This window comes from Camponotus vicinus, unplaced genomic scaffold (genome assembly GCF_025532165.1).
Source record: "Camponotus vicinus isolate PSW18456_S1 unplaced genomic scaffold, iyCamVici1.0 SCAF_12, whole genome shotgun sequence".
Classification (NCBI taxonomy): Eukaryota; Metazoa; Arthropoda; class Insecta; order Hymenoptera; family Formicidae; genus Camponotus; species Camponotus vicinus.
In genome coordinates this window covers 10,007,315-10,030,180 of record NW_028141948.1, presented here as the reverse complement: position 1 = coordinate 10,030,180, position 22,866 = coordinate 10,007,315, and the positions used below count along the sequence as shown (strand labels likewise).

Genomic DNA, 22,866 nt, shown 5'->3' with positions numbered 1-22,866 from the left:
TCGCAGTGGCTGGTACGGTTGGTAGCAGCGAATAAAAGCGGGCGCGCAGGTAAGGTAAGGTTGGCGGTTGGAGACAGGCAGAAGAGCGACAGGAATAAAGGGATAAAGGATGGAAAAAGAACGGAGAGGTAACAGAGGGCGAGCGGTAGGAAAGACTACCGGAGAACGCCTGGGAATAGTAAATTTCCGTTGCGCCGTGGCATTGTTATTAGCATACAAGTATTTAGAATGAATTATGGGCCAGGTCGCTTATTCCCGAGGGTGGATATATTCGGTACAGACACTCCGGGCGTTCTTCCTACGTCAGGTGTATCCCTCAGGAGGTAACATTATGTCGTCTTGCATATTTTATCCTTTCACTCTCTCGGTCTCTCTGACACGTTCCATCGCGAAAGGGAGCAGAGAGAGAGAGAGAGAGAGAGCAGAAAAGGAAGGAGCGAGTGTGCAAACACGCGTGGGCATTTAAAACCGCGACGTTATCTTACGTTATACGTGCGAAAGGTGCAACGTGAGTGGCTGGTCACGAAGCACGACGTCTTCCCTCTTCTCATCCTTCATCCGCACATTCTACCTGCGTTCTAAGTCGTTTGAAATTTATAATCAGTTTACTTAAAGCGATAGATCCATTCCGTAATTCACGTAGACAACGTTAATTAAAGCATAATAATGTTTGCGTTGCGGCTGTTACAATCTGATCTGATAAATAGTCTACATCGGCGTTAATCGTTGAGCTGATATTCTGATTAAACTACTTTTGTTTAGAATCGTAACCGACATTTCTACTTTATTAAGCGTGAGCACATTTCAAGGATCGATGTGTCATCCGGATACCGAGGGATCGATAAATTAAAAATAATTAAAATTAATAAATTCGCTCGTGTATATTTTATTCACAAACTGTAATAAATATATCAAGTTAAAATAACAGTTACTCATTCTTTTTTTTCCACGGCTTTTGTTCCTTATATTTTTTTTTTCAAAGAAGTGTCTCTTTCGGTACATTTTTTTTATTTTATTTTTCTACTTTCTTTTCTTTTCTTTTTTTTTGTGAAACTGGCCATACGATAGCGATATACGATCGCATGCGGCAATTAGAAAGCCATTATCTCATGGCCGTGCGCGTGCACGGCTATTGTGCAACAACTACGCGTAGAGGGTGGAAGAAGAGTGCTAGATTCCCATGGAGTTTCTACACCTCCTGTCCGGGGGTAGATAGATGTCCGGCAATCAGGTGCTGGGACCCCCAACCGTCTTTTGAATCCGTCGGCCGGCAGCTGGCTGATACGTTCTCGTTGACGCGGAGCCATCAACGTATCTACGGCCCTCCCGCTGTTTCGTTTTCATGTTTGGACATCGACGGGGATACGAGCTTGAGAGGAACCGTGTCCAAAACACCGGGAGTACTCTTTAGAACGAAGGGGCAAGGATTTTTTCGAAATTAACCGTGAACGATGTACGCCACGTTCTAAAAAAAAGAATAGCAAAAATGTAGGAAACGGATGTAACAGTTAGGATCTCAAAATCGAGAAACTTTTATTTAATCCGAAACACTCTTCGACCCCCTTTTAGTTCCTTCGGCTATATCACGCGGATATTATAAAGAAAATATTTTCTTCGTTGACTCTGTTTTAGCTGAAATATACTCTCTCTAAAAAATACGTTTTATCTCATTATATTTTTATAATGTTTTTACACATTTTTATATTGAAGCGGGGTTGACGATAATTTAGATGAGTTTCTCCACACACACATATGGATTCCGCGTGTGATTGGCGTATATATTATAAAATTTACACAGAATTATTACTCGTAACATAATGAACGACGCAAATGCATGACAGTGTAGGAAGTTTCAATTATATAGATAGCCGTGATGACGATGGAGATTTACGATGATGACGGTGTGTCATCGCGATTCTGCACGACACTCGCAACAGCAGGCGATTCTGAAAATGATAGCGCTGGAAATTCATAGTGGCGGCTACATACGCGCGGTTCACTCAGCCGCGTTAAATTCGGCCGTAATAATGATTCGACGATCGTGCACGTTCATTTCCGAGGAGTTAATATTCAAAATGAACATTAACAGAGAACGCATGCTACCGTTAATCTCCAATGGCATGTGGGACCGTTTCACGGTGCGCCGGAGGTCGCTTTACTGCATTCGCGTTAATTATGCAAATGAATAATTAGCATTTCGATTATTTCGGTAACGTCACTGTCTACGTCGCGGAAAATTTATCGCGCCGATATTAATTTATCGTTCTACTCTCGCATGCTCGAGCCGACGGAATTTATCATCTCCACGTTTCAATAATGCGAGACGAACAATAAGTATCGATCATCAAGCTGTCATCTATGTGAGATTAATAAATAACTAGACGATAATTTATGATCGTTGTCTATCGACGTCATCTTCGATCGGTTCATCAATTCCGCGGAAAAATCATCGAAGAATCGTAAAATTTATAAGATGTCTTGTCTCGTAATGAAGATATTATGAGTCGAGGTTAAAGATTGCGAGACTGTCAAGCACGCTGTCGTAGGCTGTCGACTAATCACGGACGAGGGAGCGGGAAGAAGGAAATTAAAAGATTTTTGGATTCGCAATCGGAGAACTTTGTGATCCCCGACGGAGGGACGCGAATCTACGAATATTAATCGTTCGAATTTACCGTCGAAAGGTTCTCGCATGAATCGAAGAGTGATCAATGCGAACCGATTCGAAGTGACTGCAGAAATAAACTGTTAGCCTCTATGAATATATTCATATCCCCTTATCAATATTCAGAACCTACTTTCCTGACTACGCTTAAATCCACTAAAATCGAACGATGCCGAACACGCTCGGTATTCGACAGAATGAGGCACGATCTTCGATTTTTCATAACGACAGTTTATGCCTTCTCGATTCGTGTTCCCATTCCCGAAGGCGTTGAGATATATGAACGTAACCGTAATGATGATTTTCTCTCTTTCTCCATGTTTGCTCCTCGTAGCAGGACACGCGCTCTTGACACATGTATTTTCACGGAAAAAATGACCCACTCGGAATTCGTCCAAATGCATTAACTATCCCAGTAATTGGCAGTAAACACACGTACAATTAATTTACTCGAACTTGGCACTGGTTCGGTAGGAATCGAAATCAGATAGAAATGGAGGATCGGAGGCTTCCTTGGACCATTTCCAATTCCGTTCGACTTGCTTCGCTCTCTTTCATCCGTCATTGCCTGTTGCGTTATTTTGCTACCTCGAAAGTACGTGGATCCGGAAATACGTGAGTCGTATTTTAAAGTCCGTGAAGATTAAAGAACTCTTGGCGAACCAGTCCACGTCTCGATCCAGAGGATTTAAGCCGGCTCCAACAAATAGATTGCCGCGCTAATGGATGGGAGTTCCGATTTGATATTACCTTTCCCTATCCCGGCGCTTCAGGCAGGAAATTAGCAAGTCTTAGGAGATCTCCTGTTAATCGTCGGGGTGATTTCTGCGGCATCGCTTTCGGACAATTTGCCGCGACGAAATTTCATTTGTCCCCTTCCTTCCGCATGCCAACAGTCGTCGACGAACCCTTCGAGGGTCTCTTCTCGCTAATCCACCTTATTCACTCTTTATCTCCTTCCATTCGACTTTTCCTAACACTCGCTTTTCGTTGGAAATGGAGCTTACAGAATTAATCGGCGTTACTCCGAGTCCTTGCCCGAAATCCATGGAACGCTTCACGGTTTCACCACGATTATTTCCAGAATGAAAGACGACGATGAATGACAACGAATGAAAAGGAAAATCAGATTTCAGTCGATGCGTCTTGGAGTCGGATTAGGAAAGAATGAACTCGTATAAAATTCCGATCACTATGAAACATCTTAAAGCCGACGTAGAAAAACCTTTTTGAATATTTTTCTGATTTTATAAATTGAAGCGTAAAAAGAAATACTTCTTCATAAAAGAATTACTAAAGATATTGTTTAAGATAAATCATGATTGTTCATTTTGTCATTATAAATAATTTTGTTGCAGTAGATTTAGTAACAATAATTTTTAAGTACCCAAATTTGTGAAACTGTTTTGAAATAAAAATGCACGATTTTAATGCATAAATTCCAAAGAATACAACGGAAACCCATTGTTTTCCCGCATCGATGATTTATACTCAGCAATTTCTCAATAATTACAGAGGTATCGCGACAGAATTACACGCTGCTTTGAATCGTATCGATAGCGCCCGCGCGATTCCCTTCGATAATTTTCGCGTCGCAGCTGCGTTCGCGTTTCCGTTCTCCGTTTCACGTTCGTCACTCGTCAACGAGCGCGCGCGTAATTAAGAGGGTGTTATGATATCGGGGAACGTTATAAGAGGAGAAAAATAAATTATGCTCACCTTATTACTGTATATCCCGTATCCGCTCGGATGTTCTATTAGCGACGATACGCGCACACACCAAGGAGCACCAAAGAAATCATCGATCACAATTAGTCTCTGATAGATCCTCTCTCTCCTTCTCTTCGTATGTTCCTCCACTTGATATAAATTTATAGAAAAATTTCACTCGTTCACTTTGACGGGGCGCTATATTTACAAGCCTCTAAGATTACACAAAATCTATTACGTATTACAAGAGTGTGATGACACGAAAGTATCCATTTAGAAAAATGCAAAACGACCGGTGGCGCGTCTCGATTGCGGCGACGTGTATCACTGGCTATCGGTGGCCCGCGTATCTTTTCACACCGGGTCCCCACGAGGTCCCCATTGAGGAAACAACGCGCGACGCGTCCGTCCCTTCGTGCGAGGCGCACGACCAGCCGGAGAGGAACGACGTACCAACTAACACCGTACCGTCACGGCGCCACGGCACTAACTGACAGGCTGACGAGAAACTCCAGTTGGTCGTCGGCGGGATTGTCGAGGAGAGGGGAAGTAAACCCGCGCGACTCTAGAGAGAGAGACAGAGGAAGAAAGAGAGAGAGACCTTCTCTCATACGGTCTCGCGTCCTCGTCCGGTCGCGTGCAGTCTCTTCTTCCCTCTTGTGCTCTCGCCCTCCGTCACCATCTAGTGGTGGATCGACGTACCCTGGCGAGCGCGCGCCGGTTCACCACCCCTGTGGTGGACAGAAGGGAGGGAGCGAAACGAGCACGTGAGACTGGTAAAGAGCGAGGGGCGACGAACGGAGCGTACGGAAGGTAGGGGGAGAGGGAGGTCAGCCAAGGCCGGTATATGGGGGCGAGGTTGCAAAATATGTTGTAGAAATGGGGTGGCGAATGAATGCGGTCGTCCCGTAGACTAGCGATTTTATTGATCTTTTTTCCACCCTTCGGATACGCGCGCGGCTCGCTTAATTAAGCGACCGAACTATAAGGTCGTATACACCTCTGGCGAAGTATTTCGACGGAGTGGAGGGGTGCTGGGTTATCGAGATAACTTTTCAGAACAATTTTTAATGTATTTTCAGAGCGATTGATATATATATGTATATATAATATATACAGTTTGCGTTTTCGATCGATCAAGCTTCTGATGGTATACGTGAAATTGATAAAAATATATTCGATGCGTGGATACAGTTTCTATGCATTCTGAGAGTTATCGCAATAAATTTTTCACGAATCAAGCAAATGCGAGCGATTAATTTTATTTAGTTCGTCCATCGTACGATATCGCGGAAAATATTGATCGCTTGTGTAAACATTAATCATCGCGGTATTAAATCGATATAAATTGACGCAAATGATTAGCGATAGTGTGAGATAATGAAAACGGATATATCGTTATTCGTTTTTTGATTGACGGAACGTTATCGGTCGATCGTAAATTTTCAGACGTCATCATTCGTAATAATTTATTAGCGTTTCGGACGTGAAAACCCATAAAGATCTCGCGAAATTGTGAGATATTGTGTCTTATCACTTTCCAGTTCCGACTCGTTCGATCCCGAGGGCAAGCCGGTGGGATTCGAATTAGTGTTTATGGCACCCATGGGCGTGCGACAAAATCCCTTTCTGCGGAACGATTGCAACAGTCTCTGACAAGCATTAGATGCCATTAGGTGTCATCATTTTTTCTAATACCAGTTCGATAAATATCTATTTATTTTCTTTAAAATAATTTTTAATATTTTAGACAAACATACGGTATATTGTACATTAAATGCTGCGTAAAGTATTATATTTATATACAATTATATTATATTATATCATGAGTTTTTATACACCTGTCATTATGCAACGAGTAATTAACTGTCAAATAGGATAGTTAATTATATGCAGTTGATCTTCTCGCTTGGGAAATTTAAATGCATCAGTATGCATTTTGGCTTGGCCGATATTTTCTAGCCTAATCGGGAAATCGGTCACGCCGTAAATCTTTAAATAAACACGATTAATCGCTCTCGACAAGTTTGCTTCCCAAACTTCACAGCGGCGTAGCGGGCTTAAAATGGATTTACTCGATCCGAATGCATTAACGACGGGAGAGAGAAGTAGTTGCTGCGCTCTCAAAGAGTCCGTCGGTTGGGAGCGAGTGCTAATTAACGATTCGATCACGAAGCTTCCGGCGCCGGTAGACAACGTCGTCACCTCCACCGGATTCTCTTTGATCCTCTTCTATCTCCGTTTCATTCTCTTATTCGCATCTCCCTTTTCCGCCAACCTTTCCACCTACACATCGTCTGCGGATATCACATATAGACGGCGCATACAGATGCTTGGATGTACCAAAGCCAGCGTATGTTCGCAGCGACGTGTCAAAAAGCACGTTAATTGCAAAAAGCACGCCCCCTTGTTCTTTGAAAGCTTAAGATTTATGCATTGAAACTCGTGACCGCGTCGCCAGAATGCGGAATTTAACTTTTCATCTGCACGTATATAATTTGCTTTGAAAAAAAATGTTTTCCAAGACTAGGAAAGTCGATCGATGTAAAGTGCATGGAGGATAAAAAATAAAGAAGTAAAGGATTACGCGACTCGATCATACTGACGTGTTCGTCTTTATCCCCCATAAGACCGCGTCTCGAATCTCATCGTCTGTCTACTCGCCCTTCCAAGGACCAATCCCCGAGCCCGTACGCAAAAGGGGAGGACATGCGCCCGCAGACAAGAGATCTAATATACCCGTCGGTTACATTAGCCGGATTTAATTTAAGCTCCGACCCTACGACATAAGCATGCCGCTTATGCTCTCTGCCTACCTACCGCGAGTGAGAACACACGTTGGCGCGGGGAAGAACGAGGCCCTTGGAGATGGCAGAGATCGTCGAAAGGTGAAAGAGAGACGGATGGAAGATGGAGGTATGCGATGGTAACGCGAGAGACGCCGCCGCTTTATTGTAATTGCGCTGTCGCGCGAGCAAAACGCCGCTCTCTCCACGACTAACCGAGTATTCGCTAATGTCCGACCATTTCAGAAGAGGGACAGCTTCATTAACGCCAAAAAAACCACCCCTTCTTCACCATCGTACGTCATTTTTTTGTCCATTCCACGATCAACCCGGTCCGGAGCAGCTTTGTTCTGTTTTATCTCGATCGAGGTCTGAAACGTAATGATCGGCGTTTCAATTCGGGACTGTAACACATTATCGAAAAGCGACCACGAAAACACAGGCGATACGATAACATTCTCGAGACGAAGATAGAGACGCGTCCCTTTACGTACTATCGGAGGAATGTCGAGATATTTCCTCTCTCGCGGGTTGCTGTTTGCCTGCTATTCGGTCCCGTTTCTCTTTTTCTTACGTCGACAAATACGATACTCTGAGACGCGGGCTAAGCTCATATTTATTTATGAAAGAGGAAGTGGCGCACGGTTCGTCTGCTTGGCGTAGAAATATATACATTCCCGCGTAGCGCGTAAGCGCGTAGGGCGTAAGAGTGGTATACGAAGTGTTCGCGAGAAGTTGCGCGCCGTAGGTTCCCGGGAAACTTTCGACGCGCTCAAGCGAAATCGCACGTTTCATTGTTACTTTTGTACGTTTTTGAGCGACGATATGGTAGACGCTCAGCCGCCGTCGTCGCCGAATGTATGGCGCAAATAAAACTGCCACGTCGGGCGAAGTTACCGTAACCGTTTTTAGTACTTTATGACATCCGTAAATCTCCGCTGGCGCAGGAAGAGGCTCGAATCATTCCGAGGATACCGGCTATCTTCGCTGAAAATTGACGAGGTCACTGTGTCGAGGAAACCAAGTTCCTGCGCCCTATGAATAATCGCGCCGGACATCGGGGTCACGTGTGAACTTCCTTAGATACGTCACGTGCGCGTAAGAAAAATTTATCGCGAAACTTTCCGCCGTCGTTATCGCATACGCGACATTTTCTGATCGTGTAATATTCGTCTGGAATTTTTATGCGATTTCTTTGTTTTCTGTTAAAACAGACTCTTCTGCCATAAAATTCTTAAATATGTTGATAATTATTTCTATGTTTGTGCGTGTAAATTATATTAATCATAAAAAGAGAACTTTCTTCGAGACATTTTTGCGCTACTTATAATGTAATATTTTGTAATATTTTATGTCAAGAGAATAATATTTCAAAATTGATTTGATTTATTTGAATGTATCTAATATTTATATAAAACTGTTACAAATATGATTAAATGAAAATCTGTAGAAAGAAATTATTTTTGATATGCAAATCATATTTTGAAATAAATAAGGAAATAATTTTTTCAATAATATACACAACATGCACATTATTATATAGTTTAAACTTTTAGTTTATTTTTAGTTTATTCTAGTCGAATCAAGCTATAAATTAAGAAAAAGTTAAATAGAGAAAAAACGAGTATTCTTCGTTTAGCGGTTGCAGAGTTAACATGTGTAATATATTTCGAAAATTTACGACACTTATAAACTCCTGCTGCCGTAAGAATTCGGTTTCCTGCGAAAATATCATCTATCTTTAGTAAAAAAAAAAACCGGCGAAAGGAGGTTCTCGTTAAAAATTGAGAAACTTCTTGCATCGATTATAAGAAGTTTTTGTATTTTTTAACAATCGCGTTTTAGTAACATTCTTTCTAAAATCCTTTCTTGAATCCACAAGAATTCTTTTAGGAATTGATTCAGGTTTTACCAAGAACAATGTAGAAATCGGTCAATAGAGCGAGCTAACGTCGATTCTCGTTATCTTCTACAGCGTGTTGCACTATAATAGTATATCTTCTAAATTCTATTATTTCATGAGAATATAAATCTCTTCGCTATTGTGTGGTAGCAGAAAAAAGAAATCCTCACCACCAACTGATTTCAGAAATAGAAAGAACTATCTTTTACGACAGGGTTTTTTTAAAAGGAAAGATTACAGTGTGTGACTATGCATAAAATCAAAGGCAATAAAGGTAAACTGTTTTATTCTTTTGTCGCAGATAAATACGAAATGATCTTTTGGTTTTAACTTCAAAGACTTCAATCCTGCCATTAATTTTTATGAAATAATATCTGCACATTTTGTATTTGAAATTTTGATATTTTTCTTCTCTTTCTCTTCCTCTATGTCTCTATATATATATATTTATTATGGAGAGTGCATATTTTTTTACAGTCATGATATTTAATACGCAAAAAATAATCCCTGATAAAATCTCGGATAAAATTATATTTATAATATTCTCTCTTGCTAACAAAATAATAAATTTAAAATTTTTTTATTTAAAACTGGAAAGATATCAATTTGTTTTATAAGACATTTATTATGTATATCTCTCTCTCTCTGTGACTCATCACAGTGTAATTAAAATATGGAAATAAAAAGATAAGGATATCGAGATAAGGACAGATAATATATATTATAACTACATATATATTATATAACTATACTATATCAAGCAAACGCGCGAATATTTCATCAAGAATTTCATCAAAAGGTAACACGCATACGAAGTGCAATTCGTCAATTTTACCGGATACGAAATAAATTCCTTTATCGATCAAAGCTGTACGTGGGCGGTTGTGCAACGCAATGTGATACTCGACGGAAAACTATTACTGCGAGCTTTGTGATGTTTTCCCCGGCAACATCGAGAATCTGCTTTCGTCCGGAATCTCGGAGCATGCACGCGCTATATGCGTAGCCAGAGACGGTATATGAACGGAGATTTTATTGGAAAACGGAAATCCGCTCTCGCGTGGGTGCCGTCGATCGAGGCTCGAAATAAATTGCGCGCCTTACAGAGGACTCTCGATCGAGCGGAGACCTCTTCTCGAAAGAATTTTTTTATCAACTTTTGCGCTCGCCGGCAATAAACGCGGAGCGTATGCGTGTGACAAAGGGCGCGCTTACCGTTAAATCGCGTTACTCGTTAAGCGGCCGTCTCCCGTGGTGTTTCGCTTTATTTCCTATGCAAACGAGCCTCGCGGCGTCGGACGGGTATAATCGAACCTTGAAATATGGTTAGTCTACGAGGCGCGAAAAGCTGCGACGATCGAGGACAGCCTACTAATATAAAAGATTTTTTTAACAAATATGAAATATATATATTTGATTAGAACATAGGATTCATAGTTTAGATGTGATATGCAAATCACTTGGAAAGTAGGTGCTTTAAATACAAACTCAATGCATAACTACATTCCAAGCGCGTGTATTCGCGATATTACTCGACTATAGTATTAGGTCACGAGCATAGTTGTAAGTTTTCCGTTTTCCACACAATGGAATGCGACGTAATTCCAACATGGTCTGTTGAAACTTTTGTGGCGTTGGTAAGATCAAGACGATCGTAATTTTTAAACAAATCCACATCAAAAGACTCTGACGAGCATATGTTGATGACAACTGCGATATTTTTTCGCCCGCGATGCAATAAATATTCAAAGATGTGTCCCATAAAGATTTTTAAGAAATAGCCGTTGTACTTTATAAAAATTTTTTCTATAATGTAGATTTAATTTAAATATATAAAGAGAGACCAACTTAGAGATTTTATTTAAATTTATATTTTTCTAAAAATAAAGAACGCAAAATTTATCGAACACGCGTAGCAGAATATAACTATAGAGATTGGGCAATCGATCTAAGTTATATTGCTTTTAACCAGGTGAATTCCGACGCCAAAACGCCTCGTCCCGCGCCCGTCATCCCATTCAACCCCCGGGGCGCTCTTCGTCATATTGACTTCGTAACCCGTATTCAGCCGACCATAATTTTCTTGAACCCTGACCAAAATCCCGACAGCCTATCATCGTGCCGTTTCACGAGGATCGCAAGCAGTCGGCGGTAACTGATCGAGAGCCGATCGGACATTCCTTTTCGTGGCGGACCTCGCACGGATCTTTCGATCGCGTAACGATACGGCGCCGACCAATAAACATTGGCCTGCGGCCGAGACTTGCACGCATCAACGCACCCCGCGTCAGAAACAGCGGCCCACTTGGAACTTTGCGACGTCCCTCTCGTTCGTACCCCGAACGAGACGAATCGGGGGCTCCAGACAATGCGTTGCACTTTCGACACGAACGCACCGACACCCAACCGAAGTCCTACCACGCCGCACGTGCGTGCCAATCCATTATCCGAATTGGCTTATTGAAATTTCTCGGCACTGACGGGGAACGGATGGATATTCATTCGTTCAGTCCGGCACTCACTCAAGGCGAGAGAACTCGCTCGTTCGATCCCGTTCGGTCCCCACGATATATACCTACACGGACATATGCTTGCCGTACAGAGGAGCAACCGTTTCGACGGGGGAGTAGAAAGCTCGCCATTTAATTTCGTGACTTACACGCCGGCCCGCTTAATTGTTTCGCCTGTCGAAGGGCGCTTAGACGCTCGATGCGTCTTTGTCCGCACGGGCGTGGAAATGCTTCAAGAGAGAGATTTCTACGACTTCCCTTAGTTGGTCTAGTTATATTAAATCCAATGGTATGTGGTATGCGTGATACAATATATTCCATCTTCTCAATATATATATATATATACATATATTATAATATTAATCTACTGTCTACGCTTATTATATAAATGACATTATAAATTAGTAATCATAAATGACATATTGTAAAAATATCGATATCTAAATCTGTCAAAAATATTATCCATTTATAAGTCGACAATATTAGAAGGAAACGTGAGTTATTAATATTCATTGCATTATAAGTAATAAATCTATAATACTAATATTTAAATTTGAGCGAAGATTAAAAATAGAATAGAAAATTTATATTATCTCTTTTGGTAAAATTTTTAAAAAAGATTCCTCTTGTTAAAAATCTAGCAAGGAGAAACTTGATACTAAAAAAAATCGCTGTTGAAATCGTATCTTAAATGTCACTTTCTCTTTTATTTTTTTTGGCGTACGGTTTAATTTTTTAAATTTCTGACGTGTATGAAATTAAGATATTTTAAAAATTTTTTAAATAAATAATCAAGATAGCAGAAATCGACGAGCTGTCAAACGTTCGATTATTACTAGCATCGATAGCAGCTTGCTCTCTAATTTCGCCGCTGACGTCAGCTATATTGACGCGATTAGAATCATTCACGGTTGTCGAAAGGCCTTGCTGCTTCTGTGGACGCACGAAACCTGCATAAATATACTGTTGTTTGTTTGCCCGTCGTTAAGGAGGGAATCCAGGGCGTGTGGAAACCGCTAGACTCATCCTACTTGAACGAGCTTTACGTTCAAAGCATAATTTCGCCAGACAAAATATATCAGAGATCCTTTAAGTGGTGCGAAGCTTACGATGCAACAACGTCATACATTGGAAACTTTATAAAGGATATAGCACTTAACATAGGACATAGACGCTACATTAGTTAACACAATCTATAGAAGCCATTAGATAGTGTGCCTTAAAGTTTCACAGGCTATCGAATAAATTCTCAGTTACTTTTGTCAATTATGTAGATCGTCGCGTCTTGTCGTTTTTATTATCATCTCTATTTATTCACTCTCTCTCTTTCTCCCTCTCGTACAGTGAATCCACAAAGACGACCACAAAATAGGTCCATTACACGACCCTTTGAAATTTCTCGAAACAAATTCCCCTGGAATGTAATATTATCTCTAAATCCGACCCGGCTTCGCCGCGAAGCGCAACGCGGATTCGATCCATCGTATCGCACGTATACAAGAGAGAAAGATTCAAAAGAGGGGGATCACGCCAGACACGTGTTGTTTTGTAGAGAAGAATCTGTGGCACCCCGTGTATCAAGCGCTCGTAAATAATACCGCTCTGTATATTTGAATGCTCCTGACGGATCCCACATGCCACTTGGGAGAGCTCGGACGGCTCTTACGCACACCCGCGTGCGAATTTTGTATACGCGTGTGTAAATGCACACGCTTGCACGAATATGTAATTGATGTTTGCAAGAAAAGGCGACATCCTCAATTTTTTACATCCGATCGAATTGCAATTTTCTTTAGCCATCGGAAAGAATGTTTTACGGGAGATCAACGTATTGTATAAAGAGATGCGAGGAAACGGAAGGAAAGGAAAGGGCGGAGGGGGAGGCTCGTGAAGTTTGCGAGCGCGGAATTTGAGAATTCTCGTGGCTAGAGAAGCACACGGAGTATAATAATTCACCCGATGCCCCGCCGCGAAGCTTAGTGACGCGCGCCGTACGTGCATTTTATTCCGCAAGAGACCATTCTCGGTAAAGCGTGTAATCCGGTTATTAATGAGGGTGGTAATCGCACGGTGGCTACATCGTGTACGATGGTAAAAAATGATGTACGCGCACGACGTTTGTGTGCTGCTGGCGTTCGCTTCGGTGGAGGCTAATGTGTTTTCGGTAGAGAGCCGAATGATTGATTATCGCGAATAAGAAATGCGCGCCTTCGCTCGTGACGTATTTACGCATTCGGTCCCTTTAAAGATTGCTCGCACAAACGCAATATAAACGGATTCGAAGCACGGTCATTGAGTATGCTGCCTGGAACAATTCCGCACCACTTAGGGTCTCGTCGCGCAAACTCGGCATGACTCAGGGCAATATTATTTCTTGGAAACGCATCATTGGACAACCTGTTACGCGCTTTATATCGGGGAAACGTTATTTTTCGCATTATAAGACGTGTTTCTTCCCCACACAACGGTATCCACGGAGGCGTCCCTGCCTCCTCCCCGATCAGGGATCGCGAAGAACGCACGAGGGTGGCTGGGTACCACCGAAATCATATTTCATGTCGGTCAATGCGAGATTAATAACGGCTAGACACGTTTCGATTTCCCAGAAGTACCTGTCGGCCCGGCCACACACTGTGCTCGTCGAGGAAAAGCGCGTGAACGGGGCCTCTTAGCTGCCAAGTGCTACGAACAGACATCGACGAAAGGGAGTCGGTGGTTAATTATCGCTTTGACGGCGGCGGTTACCACCATGACCAGAAGTGGGGATGATTTCTCACGCTGGAGTGAATCTGCCATAAACACTCCGGTATAGGTGGGTAATAACTACCTGAAAAGAGTGGCCTCATTGTTCCATTCCATTGTTTTGCGCCGTGCGATTGGATTCCCTATTCTCTTGCTTTTAACTTCTCAAATTAACCGACCGCCATCTACTCGCACGCCGCTACCAATTACACTTGCGTTCTTAATTAACGGCAATGGTCGTCAACGATCTCGTCCGCCTTCACGCGAACGTCTCAAAGGCCTCCTTCAACGACACCGCGTTAAATGGGCGAGAAATTGCTCTACGATTCGTGGAAGTGATTTCAAGAAAATTAATTTATCTGATGCGTGATTCACCCGATCACTTCGACAAAAGTACTCTTAACGTCCTATAATTTTCACGCCGAAATTTTAAACAGTTATTGTAATATATTTATTTTTGTAGTAACATCACTACGGGAGAGGGATTATTCCAAAATATCTTTTATAGCACAAGAATTTCGTTTCTTGTTTTGTCACGGATACATTTTTAATTAAGAGCGATAATCGATTCCGATTTATTTTCGATACAAAGCTTGGAAGCGGAACAAACTACAGTCACTTTCGGAAACAAGAGCAACTTGTCTCGATAACGACCGTGAAAGAAAAGTTCTGGGGCCGATGAGAGAGAAATGCTCGGCGGTTCGTGAGCAGTAAATCAAGTTTCCTTTTCCAGTTCGAAGGCCGGTGGAAGTGTCCGATACTGTTTGGCTAAAGCACGACGGGGCGCCAACTGGGTGAAAAGCGGTGCGTATATATAAGACGGCGAGAGAAAGAGGGAGAGAGAAAGAGGCGGGTCTCGTTAACCGCTGACAGGAAGGCGCGTATAGCTCATCGCGTCGAATGGCCTTCCGGTGCTGTGAAAACCACCAACGAAACACGTTCTGAATAAGGTCGTGAATGTTTGGGCGTTTGCCGTTTGAACGGCAAAATGGATGAAAGATCGACCGGCGATTCGGCACTGAGGTGCCAAGTGACGCGATCGCTTGACATTTTTGAACGATTAAGAAAAGAAAATCTTAAATTCGAGATTAATGAAAATATTTGATGTTATTGAAAAATGAAAATATATACGATAAGAAATTGATTTTTTGAATTTGAATATTTTTATCATATTCTATCTTCATGTAGAAATTAATAATATTTAGAATCATATTAATAAAAAGATATTACTTAAATATTGTTTTCTTCGATATTTAGATTCACCTATTTTATTTAGATCATTGTCTATTTTATCAATTGTTTATTCAAAAAATATTGTAAATACAACATGATACATTCGTAATGTAATAATGTATAAATTAAATATAAATTTGTGAGAGAAACATAAGAAATGGTGATTCTCTGATTTTCTTGTGTTTCTGTCAACTTCTGCTTTCGCGACATAGGATCTGCGAATAGCGGAAATCCAGTTTGGTAAGCCGGTAGCGAGAGGCAGTACGTGGGAGGGTGGAAAATCTATTTCACAAACGTTTGTCACGGCCATTATTTTAACAGGCCCACAAGAGGTCTTTTTTCAGCTGCGTGTACGCGATAGCTACCGCTCGCCGTTCGTCGTCGTAAAATGGATGACGCTGGATGGTCGATGGACGTCGACGAAAACTACGACAACGCAAAAAGTTATCCCCTTTGCTCCGGATCTGACTTCCCTAACGGAAGCGCCAGGATTGCTGCGAAAGTCGGTAAGAAAACGAACGTGGCTAAGTGCTCGTTTCGTAATTATCTTTGAGAGACGGTGCTTACTAAACGAACTTTTTCAGCCGGTACTTCCCTTGATGAACCTTAGTTCAATTATGATATCTAATTATTAAATTGCATGGCAAAAATAAACTAATCTTGTTTCCGCGTAACTTCTCTCACTCGCCCATAGTCTGGAAACTTTCTTTTCCTCGGTCGAATTAATTTTAAATCCACTTGATTCTGCCTATTACATATTCACCAGCAAACTTTAATACGAATTCTATAACAGAATAGAAGCGCCGATGGTTAGAATTGTTATTGCTGAAGCTTTATATCGCGTACAATTCATTGGCTCGATATCGAGTATCATGTGTAACGAAATCCTATCAATTTGAATGATTATTGCTGCGCTTTTAATTGTTTCAGTCGCATATTCTCTGCACTTTATTCTATTTTTCGGCCCTATTTGGCGCGGAAGCAAACACAAAAATGCGAGGGAGAAAGACTCGCGTTTGAAAATATCTTAAAAAGAAAAATACAGGAAGTGGCAGGACTAAAGTCGTTTTCTTGTTTTTCTTTCGCCACGTGTAGAAGCCATAGACTGGGAAGTGGCAAACAACTGACGCGTATCGTTGAAATCGGCGAGACTATTGCAGTCGTCGAGATCGTACGTACGCTTTTGCACGACTAGTGTAAACGATGCCGGTCATCTTGAACATTCGAACCGATGGTCGCGCTTCCGCGCCCTGTCCCGAATTAGTCGCAGACGTTTCATTTATAATGCTGCCGGCCATTATGCCACACCCGGACACAATGGCATTGTGCGCGCCGAGTTTCTCACCCCCCGAGCACACACGCGTATCGTTCGTATATCGGGGAAGAACAATCCGAAACGTCGGTCCTGCATGCGGCACACCGGAGCTTGAAATCCCTGGGTCCGTGTGTCGGCGATCCCCGTGAAAATTTCAACGTTTAGACCGCTTTTAATCCGACGCGCCCGCTTCGTCGACCATCACCATTAGTCGCCATGAGAAGTGATTTCGATGAATGAATCATCCGTTTTGACTTTCGGACCCGGGCGGCTTCGAGAGCGCTCGCGCCTCTACGCTTTACGAATCTCGAAAGGAACAACCGTGAAAACGTGGATTAGTGCGCTATCGTGTGGGAGAAGATGCGGGGAAGTTCTTCCTGAGAAATAAAGAGTCATCGCGCGTTCGAGGCGTATCCGAGCGATTATACGGGAAGAAGCGGCGGAAACTCGGAAAAGAGAACTGTAAACTGCCCCTTTTAATTGCCGCGTAGTAAGCGGATTATTTTATATATTTTTTCAAGCCACGGCGCGCGTCAACCGTGTACGCGCGACAGAAGCCGCCGTCCGTAAAAATCCAAAAAACTATTTAAATTTCGGCTCTGTCTCGGCGAGCGATAACACGCGCGGGAATTAAAAGTTAACCGGCTAACCACGCGAGTCACATTATCAAAGTCACGCAGCTCTTTCTGACGGAAGGGGGCAACCCAACGTGATTAAAGTTTAACGCGTGCTTGGGTCAGCGAAAAAGAGGAAAAAAAATGTCAGCTGTCCGGCGCGCTAGCCGGGGAGATACGAGTGCATTCCACGTTATCGCTCGCGTCCCTCGTCATGCCGAGAGCTATATATATATCGGGGGCATAACGTATATCCTTCAGGAATTCCCGGACGGTCCCGGGCGATTTAAGGGCGGGACGGACTTCCGGATTTTTCTGCGGCATTTTTTTTCCACTCGGACGACGCTGTAAATCAAGCGGCGGGCCCCTCGCGACGGCGACGACGACGGCGATGGCGACGGTTACGGGGTGCGTCTTGGAAAATCCCTTTCCGACGGTCCTACCGGGCGGCCCAATTAAAACGGCTCGCGTTGCTCCGAAAAATTCTCCGGGAACGAGGCTCGCGCGATCGTTGGCGCGGCCGCTTGAGCGCCAGTGATGCGCGAACTTTGCGAGAGCGTTGATAAATCTCATCCGGTCCGTGACAGATTTCCGCAAAAAATTCACGAGAGCACGTGTGCGTTGGTGCAGCGTTTGCTAAATCTTTCCGCCGCGCGGCTTTCCGAGAATCATTAATGCCGTTGCTGTTCGCATCGTTGAATGTTATTGATCACGAATTTACATGTACGGTAAATGCACTAGTGAACGACCAGTTACGCGATATTGACGGATAATTCAATTTGTTTGCTAAATGAAACTATTATTTTCTTCATAGCCTTTTAAAAGTTAATTAAACTTAATTTTCAAGTTTTATTTTTCGGAGTTTTTGCATGAAAACTCCGAAAAATATCTAAAGGACGAAATATATATGTATATGAATTTTTTTTTAAATATGAAATAAACGTATATTATTTTTGCGCGTGTGCAAACTCGTTTTGCATATTAATTGCGATCGTTAATTGAGCGTAAACATTTTGCCAGTGTATCCTGCTTGTAATAAACTTTGCAATTTACACAACATTACGGGCATAAAATTCAATAATTAATGCCAATTCCGTATCGTAACCTATATTGTTCTTTCATAATGAGTTTACATTGTTCTCGCTGACACTCTTGTTACCGGAGCCGGTCATAAAGGTCCGTTAATAGAGTTAATGACACGGCGCGACGATAAAGTTTTTAACAAATTTACAACCGCGACACAAGAAAGGAGAAAGAGAGAGAGGAAACGCTCTCGGCCGATACTTTATTTCCTATTTACGGGGGAAATCCCTTTGTCACTTTTACTATCGTACTGAGCGGCACACAATGGTTACACGCGGGACATCGAGTAATATCGAGCATCACAGAGGACCGGCGAGCGCGTTCCAACGAACGTTTTACAGCCTGCCACCACGTAGGAGCTCTCAAAGCGAAAAGCACAGTGGGAAGAATCGAATTTCACACAATTCGGCTCCGCCGCGTGTTGAGGGAGAGATGCAACGAAATTGTTTTTCTACCCTGCCTGCTGGCGTCGCCGCAAAAAACAAATAGAGACGTCGCTGCGAAATATTCTCGTGCCTTCCGAGATTTTACCTTACGTGGTGTGGATTTAGAAACTGGGCACGAATATGCACTAAACGAGCTACTCGAGAAAAGAAAATTATGGCGGCAAAAGTGTAAGATTAGAAATGGGAAGAGAAAGAAACAAAAATAAAAATAATGAGAGGGGAAAAGATGAGAAATAATAATTGATAGAAAAATATACATGACGTTAAATTTTTAAACATACATATATATATATATTTATAGCAGGAAAATTAACAAAAATAGACGGAGATAGAGCGCAATCTCCAAAAAATGAAAAAATACTATCGTACATTAGCGATAAAAATACACAAATTTAATTAGGACTTTAACCATCAGTCAAGATCTTATCGAGACGAGTATAGTTATAATAATTCTATCAAAGTAATAGAATACAAGATAGAAATTTGTATTAGAAGTCACTCAACACGATTACATCGTTAAGGTTGAGCGATGAAGACGATCGAGAACGCGAAAGATCGAGCGCGTGAAAGATCACGTTATCGAGTTTCAGCGAATAAAGTACAAGTGGAATTAAGTAACATGTGGATTTTTTACGGTAGAAACAACAAGAACAAATTTGCGGCGGTAAATAGCGGCGCGGAAAGAGAGACGTAACGTGGCAGAGAGGCGCGGAATGTAAAGAAAGCACGATAATCCGAGCGAGAAAGAAGGAGTCGTTTGCACGCGTGAAACAAAAAACAAAGGATAGAAGAGAAAGAGAGAGAGAGAGAGAGAGAGAGAGAGAGAGAGAGAAAGAAGGAAAAAAATACAAGTGTCGAGCAAACGGGGGAGGCAAGAGCGAAGGAGCCGAAGCGAGCAGCTTTTTCACGACGACGGAGGGCGAGAAACTTGAGGGGGAGAGGGTAGGGGGAGAGGGACGCGTCGCGAGAGTTACGAGGCTCAGGTGCGCGCGGCTACATTATTAAAAAACAAGAAACCTCATCATTTTCGCCGGCTCTCGTAAAGATATTAAACGGAGACTTTATGTTGCCGGTTGCCGGCTCGTCGCGTGCGCACGTTCGCGCGTGTGCCCGCCGCACGTGGGGATTTCCGCTTCGTGTTCCGCCGCGACGCATGCATACAGACGCACGCGAATAGGTGACGTCGGAGGAAGCGCGTATATATCGATTCTTCGCGAACTTCCGTTCTTTGTTCATCGCCGGTATCGCTTTGTGCCACGGCTTATCGCCGCCGCTTTATTGCAGCTGACGAGTTACATCTCATCCAGTTACATCGTGGGTGAAGGGACAGATATGGAGATAATTAGATTTCAAAGTAGTTTACCGTGTGCAGACTTGAGGCTTTAGATAGGTCGCGAATGTCATGTTACATGTTAAAAAGAAATGGAGCTTTGAAGCTTTAGTCGTCTCTCTTTTTTTCTCTGAAAGTTTTGTTGCGAGAATATCTTGAGTCGCGAAAGAATAAAAAGAAAAAAAATACCAAGATAAGTGAATTTTACGGAAATTCGTTATCGTGGTATTTTTTTCTCATTGATTCGCGACTCGACATATTTTCGCAGCTAAGCTTTCAGAGAAAAAAAAAGAGAGACACATACATACGCGATATTCCTTTCTTAACATTGCTAATAATAACTGAATATTTTTTGACCGCGTTTATGTGGCGTTTATATCGTCGAAAACTTCTCTTGCATGTGTATGTGAGGGGAAGAAAGTTTTCGAGCACACGCGCAAACTTGGTACAGAGTCTTGCGGCCGCTTCTTTCGCCACGTGTACTTTTGCATCGACTGGTGTCAGCAAGTCGAGTTCCCAGCCGATTCCGTTATGGCCGTAGACGGTGCGTATGTGTGTGCGACGGATGCATACATATGTATATATGCACACACGATCCCGCGAGCCGTAGGAGGCATGCAGATTTCACAAAGAGAAACATAGAGGCAGAGAGAGAGAACGTCCGGCTCGCTCGCGGAAAGTTGGCGCGCTGGCGTTAACAAGCAGGTGTTGCAGGTGCCACGAAGCCTCTATCTTACCTATGCCACTGTTGCCGTTGCCTTTCTCACCTCGAAAAGCGCATTGACTCGTGCCGAACGGACTTTCTCCGTCTCCTGGAGTCACACAAAATCCCCGGAAGCTCTCGCCGAAAGGACTTTAATCACCTTTGTCAATCGTACTATTACTGTCCCCTTAATATTGCACGCTTCGCAGACGGTATTCGCCGGCGCGCATTATGTCTATCGCATAAATAGCGATGCACGATGCATTCGCGCAGAAAGGCAAGTGTATCTCGTTCTGAGATCTTCAAATACATTAGCGTCGGGAATGGCTTAGGGCGCTGTCATGTTCGATCGGGTTGGACATTGGCACGGTACACTGCTCAATCGTTCAATGCCGTGTTTCGTTTTATTTCTTTCTGCCTCTCTCTCTTCTCTTTCGGAACACATTCGTCAAATTTTGCTTCAGGAATAATTGAATTTATTATTGCAAAAAATCTCACGAGAGAAATTCGGGCAAGTTGCTCGCCGGAGATTTAATTTTATTGTGCGAATAATATTAATTAATTAACTACTCATATTGCAAGAAGACTTTTATGCGGATGAGAATGATTGATATTCGCGGTAATTAATTTATATATAATTATTTTGACCCGACGCTCATGAAACTGAAGTTTATGTTTGCTTATGTGTTTTGATCCTCGATGTCTCGACGAGATCTTTTTGCGCTTTCCAATCCAACGTGTGGTCGAATGCGTCAGCGCGAAATGGTGAATGATACAGAGATACCCGTTTTCTTTGCGGGCATCTAAGTTAAGAGAGGAGAGAAAAAAAGAATGTCTACGGCCGAGTGTACGACTGGCTAGACTGTTGATTTAAGCACAAGCGGAACGTCGCGAGAGATTGGTACGTTTGCATGGTGCGAACGTATTTTCGTTCCGCGGTGAAAGAACCTTCTTGGACTATATTTATACTGCGAACGTGAGTCGTATACAGTTTTATCACGTATACGGTTTTATAGGACCGTTTATCGCGGGACAATAAAGAGCCACTTTAGGTCATAATATGAACTTGTGTAAGATACACGTTTATGCGGCATGTCGAAAGTGTATATCTCTGTAACTATTATATTACTTTTTTCCCCATGCTTAAGCTTCTTATACATCGAAAAATTTATATTAAATCAATATTTTAACAATTTATATTAAATAAATTATATTATCATAAATAATTAATTTCCTCCTTCTTCTTGTCGCATATAAAGAATGAAAGGTTGTAATTTTTGTAGTCACGTGACTATACATTTTTATTGAATCACATTAGATTACATTATATATATAAGTATTCACGTGATAATTAAAAAAGCCCGATTTAATTTTCCTACTTTGCATAAATGTTTTATATAAGAGCCTAAACGCCTATTCCTTTCCAACGAAATACGGTGTCCGATCAGAGAATAGAAAAGTTCTTAGTGATGTATGTGTGCGCCTTGTTTCCTCTCCTATCAATTTTCTCGATGTAAATCTACGGCTATAATCAAAGTTGGTACCTCGCGACGGAGCTACGACCTCTGCTCTCCGCAAACGGCTAACTTCGGAAACTCGCATAGTCTAGGATAGGTAACGCGGACATACATATTGCACCGTGACTATGGTATCGTACTCGTTGAATCATGTTCTTGTCCATTCGTCGGCGAAGAATGTGACGGGATACGTGAACTTCGCCACTGAACTCTCCTGTTCTCTGCTTTCTTCTTTTCCCACGTGTGTCTCTTCTCAACTTTTAGAGATTTGCACGATGGTCTCTTGTCATCGTCTCGAAACAAACTATC

At 42.3% G+C, this 22,866-nt stretch overlaps 1 protein-coding gene across 8 annotated transcripts in view; it reads left to right on the top strand.

Annotated features, from left to right (window-relative positions):
* LOC145963056 (uncharacterized) overlaps positions 1–22,866 on the top strand; it is a 368,536-nt gene that overhangs the window by 333,043 nt on the left and 12,627 nt on the right. For 2 of the 8 annotated variants that reach the window (XR_014436062.1, XR_014436061.1), the window contains exons 7-9: positions 14,181–14,386; positions 15,050–15,120; positions 15,871–16,055. The exons of 3 other annotated variants lie outside the window; for them this stretch is intronic. Coding sequence is in view for 2 of the 5 variants with exons in the window: in XM_083084670.1 (XP_082940796.1) it covers positions 14,181–14,386 (206 nt within the window). In the remaining 3 variants the exon portion in view is untranslated. Of the gene's footprint in view, positions 1–14,180; positions 14,387–14,908; positions 14,983–15,049; positions 15,434–15,808; positions 16,056–22,866 lie in introns of those variants that run through there. 3 more of the 8 variants (XM_083084670.1, XM_083084671.1, XR_014436060.1) reach the window with 3 other exon arrangements.